The sequence below is a fragment of the Aplysia californica genome, unplaced genomic scaffold (assembly GCF_000002075.1).
Source record: "Aplysia californica isolate F4 #8 unplaced genomic scaffold, AplCal3.0 scaffold00199, whole genome shotgun sequence".
In the NCBI taxonomy this organism is placed as follows: Eukaryota; Metazoa; Mollusca; class Gastropoda; order Aplysiida; family Aplysiidae; genus Aplysia; species Aplysia californica.
Genome location: NW_004797469.1, coordinates 64,755 through 68,273, shown reverse-complemented (window position 1 = coordinate 68,273; position 3,519 = coordinate 64,755). Strand labels below are relative to the sequence as shown.

At 41.7% G+C, this 3,519-nt stretch overlaps 1 protein-coding gene across 1 annotated transcript in view; it reads left to right on the top strand.

The window, feature by feature from the left end:
• The window catches only part of LOC101851735 (PAS domain-containing serine/threonine-protein kinase), a 9,064-nt gene extending 5,789 nt beyond the window's left edge, over window positions 1-3,275 (top strand). Inside the window, exons 6-8 of the mRNA XM_035969948.1 lie at window positions 69-271; window positions 1,238-1,374; window positions 2,535-3,275. Of these exons, the coding sequence (XP_035825841.1) occupies window positions 69-271; window positions 1,238-1,374; window positions 2,535-2,671 (477 nt within the window). The 3' untranslated portion in view covers window positions 2,672-3,275. The remainder of the gene's footprint in view (window positions 1-68; window positions 272-1,237; window positions 1,375-2,534) is intronic.
• The last annotated feature ends 244 nt before the right edge of the window (window positions 3,276-3,519 follow it).

Sequence of the window (3,519 nt, the reverse complement as noted above, 5' to 3'; positions counted from 1 at the left end):
CCTCTCTCTCTCTCTCTCTCTCTCTCTCTCTCTCTCTCTCTCTCTCTCATTCGTATTTTTTCCCTCAGATCCTACAAGGAGTAGAGTTTCTGTCCGAAAACTCCATCTTACACCGGGACATCAAAGACGAAAATGTCGTCATCAACCGCAGCTTCGCCTGTAAGCTCATCGATTTCGGCTCGGCGGCCTACATGTTACCCGAGGGGGAGCTCTTCGACGAGTTTCGCGGCACAAAGGAATACTGCAGCCCTGAAGTCTGGGCGGGGAACAGGTGAGGAATGTAGCGTAGGTGGTCGAGCGATGTGCAAAAGTGCCATGTGCTCTGATAAAAATTGGAGGCCTCTTGATTTTTTTATATTTTAAAAAATTATTTTTTGGGGCCTGTGGTAGAATTCAGATCAAATTTGCATAAAAATCCTCATTTTTTTTTTTCTTTAAAAGCTGTTTCTATCAGTTGGCCGCAATTTATGGTAAACTAGGTGAGTATCCGTTCAATGAACGGACTCAAAAGGATTGATGGTCAAGTCAGTGTGGAATCAGTGCGCACTCCTTGTGAACGGAAGCCTCACTTATTTACAATGGCGTCTTAGAAGACCGACTTTCCCAAGATTAGATCTAAACGAAACTAATGAAAAACCGGAAATTAGAATTATAGTGACTTCAGACTCCTCAATAGAACTGTGCACCTTTTAAATGATTCTGAACCACCGTTAATTTTTTCAAATTCGAAAAGTTAAATGGTTCAGAAGTTTTAGGCGACCAAAGTGACAAATTTTCACAAATATAATATATAGAGATGATGTGAATATACACAGGTTTATTTGCACAACTTGTCGTACATAAGGTGAAAATACACACATTTTTATTTGTATGTATTTCCAGTTCGCATTTATTGGCCACAATGGGTTTTTTAAGTAATCTGAATCTATGTCGGGATTGGAGACTGATTAAATTTTTGGGGTCAAAGAGAAGAACGTTCAACCAGATGTGCACTGGCACAATCAGTGGAAAGACCCTCTGCAACATTTTGGAGAGAGCAACGGAGCATCAATGGACACATGTCCGGAATGCAGGGATGTTGCTTCCTGAAACAATGAACAATGAATGGTCAAAGTTCGGCTACTGGATGTGGAAGACGGGAGAAAGGTGTAAGCGGGATAGGTGTGTCAATGTGCTTCTCTTTACTCAAGCAAACACACAAACAAACCAAACGATTGTGTGTGTTTTTTCCGCCCAGGTACTCGGGCCCGCCCCAGGAGATGTGGGCGCTCGGGGTGACTCTGTTCACCCTCCTGAACACCGTGAACCCGTTCCCCGTGGAGGATCCTCCCTACCAGCTCACACTCGACGATCTGCCAGAGACGCAGCCTGCCGGTGAGTGCCACGATCCACTGCTTAGATCTGTACCAGGGATGTACTGGAGAGAGAGAGAGAGAGAGAGAGACTGAGACTGATTGAGAGAGAGAGAAAGAGGATTACTATAGGAGCTGTGTGCTTCATATGTTCTTTGTATTATTGTACATCGCACTGAGCACTTCTTTGTGGAAATGGGCTATATAAATGCAATTTATTTATTATTATTATTATTATTACCATCAGATTATCATTTTTAACCCTATCCTTACACCCTGGGATCATTTTGTACCCCCAAGGTTGTATTCTTCACATTTTAGAAAACTTCTAGTACGAAAATCTCTTTGAAACTTTCAGTATTTTTCAAAAAATCATTTTGTCAAACTGCCATGCTAACGAGTAAATTTCCTCTTTGGAAAGTTGGGGCACAGAGTTCCCCACGTCGTATGGATACGATAGTAAAACACAACGTACGGATAGGATTAACTTGACATCTTACCTCAAATTTTTTGTATTTTAACTCACTGGAGACATTTCACGCAGCATTTGCGAGCGCCAATTTTTCCCCGTGAGGCGGTTCACGCACCCCCTGCGAGCACAAGTTTCACGTGGTTTTCCTCGGTAAAGTATGCAGATGTGCGCAAACGCTGCGTGAACCGTCTCTTTCCGTGCTGCCGACCTTTGTTTCGTTTCAGCTTACATCAACACACAGCCCTGACACACAAATACCTCCTACAGGGAGATGAGAAGCCGTTCTGTGTCGGATGGGACACAGATTTTACCATTAGACACATTTTAACCGAATGTCTAGACTTTGGAAAGATCCGAAGGAAATACTTTAAATGCAAAAAATTGCAAGACATTTTTTCCGTCGTTGGTCCCAACAGAATTTTGGATTTTATGAAGGCCATTGGCCTTTATGGGAAGTTATAGAACAAAATTAAATTATTAAAAATTTTATGACGGTTATTGGAGATCAAAACAAAAAAATATTTACACACCAAATTTTAAATATTTTAACATTTTAAAATCAAATGACCCGTATTAAGCCATGCAGTGAACTGCGAATAAAAAACTAACTTTTGTTTTGCGCGCTCATATGACCTTATGCAGTTGCGAGCGCCGTAAAACCCCATACTAAACTAAAACAACTTTTTCTTTCCCCCCCCCCCCCCCGACAGCCTTGAACGATCTCCTGCTCGGCCTCCTGGAATGTGAGCCCACGCAGAGACTGACCTTGGAGGGAGCGGCCAACAACCCATGGGTGGCTGATCCCATTGACGCAAGTGGTTTTCAGTGGAAAGAGCTGATTGGTTAGTTTGCTGGGTTTTGCGGGCGTGCCGAGGAGTCCCGTAAAGTCAGATCCCACCGATTTTTTATTTTTAAATTATTTTTTAAAACTTTAAAAAAAATTAATTTTTTATTGCCTGTCCAAGAATTTTGATTGGATTTACATAAAATCCTATTTTTCTCTTGAATTTTATTTCCAGTTTTCGTACGCAACTTATTGTAAATGACAGTGGAAATACCAAGGTTTGTTTGCTGCAGTGTTTGCCTGACTTTATCGTAGATGATGTGAAGGTACATATTTTTATTTCAGTGGGGTTTTTTGGTGTCAACTATCCTTGTGTATTCGCTACTTATATTTCGTAACATTGTGTTAATCCATTTGGGTTCTGAAAACTGATTATTTTCCCTAAAACTCTGATTGTTAGGGAGGATTTCGCTCGCGGGAAAACCCAGATTTTTGGTCATCTGCATTGTACCGTCTGTCAACTGGGTGAAAAATGGAATCAAGTGCCTTGATTAAGATTTCAAAAAATCTTGGTAGGTAGCTGCGAGCCATTTTGTAAATTAAATCTGTTGCCCCCAAGCAGACGTGGGAATGTAACTAGTCAGTTCACTGGAAGGTGTAGTCATACTTTTTTCTATGTGCTTAGTTTATGTGCTGGTGGATTGGTTTTTTGCTGGGGGTTTTTCCCTTTGTTTAATTAGAGTATTTAAAAAATGTTGCTTCACATGGGGCCATAGTTTCCTCATTGTGCTAAAGTTGTGCCTTCTTACCTCAGTCGAATGTCTACACACGCACACACACACACACGCACGCACGCACGCACACGCACGCACACACACACACACACACGCACGCACACACACACACACACA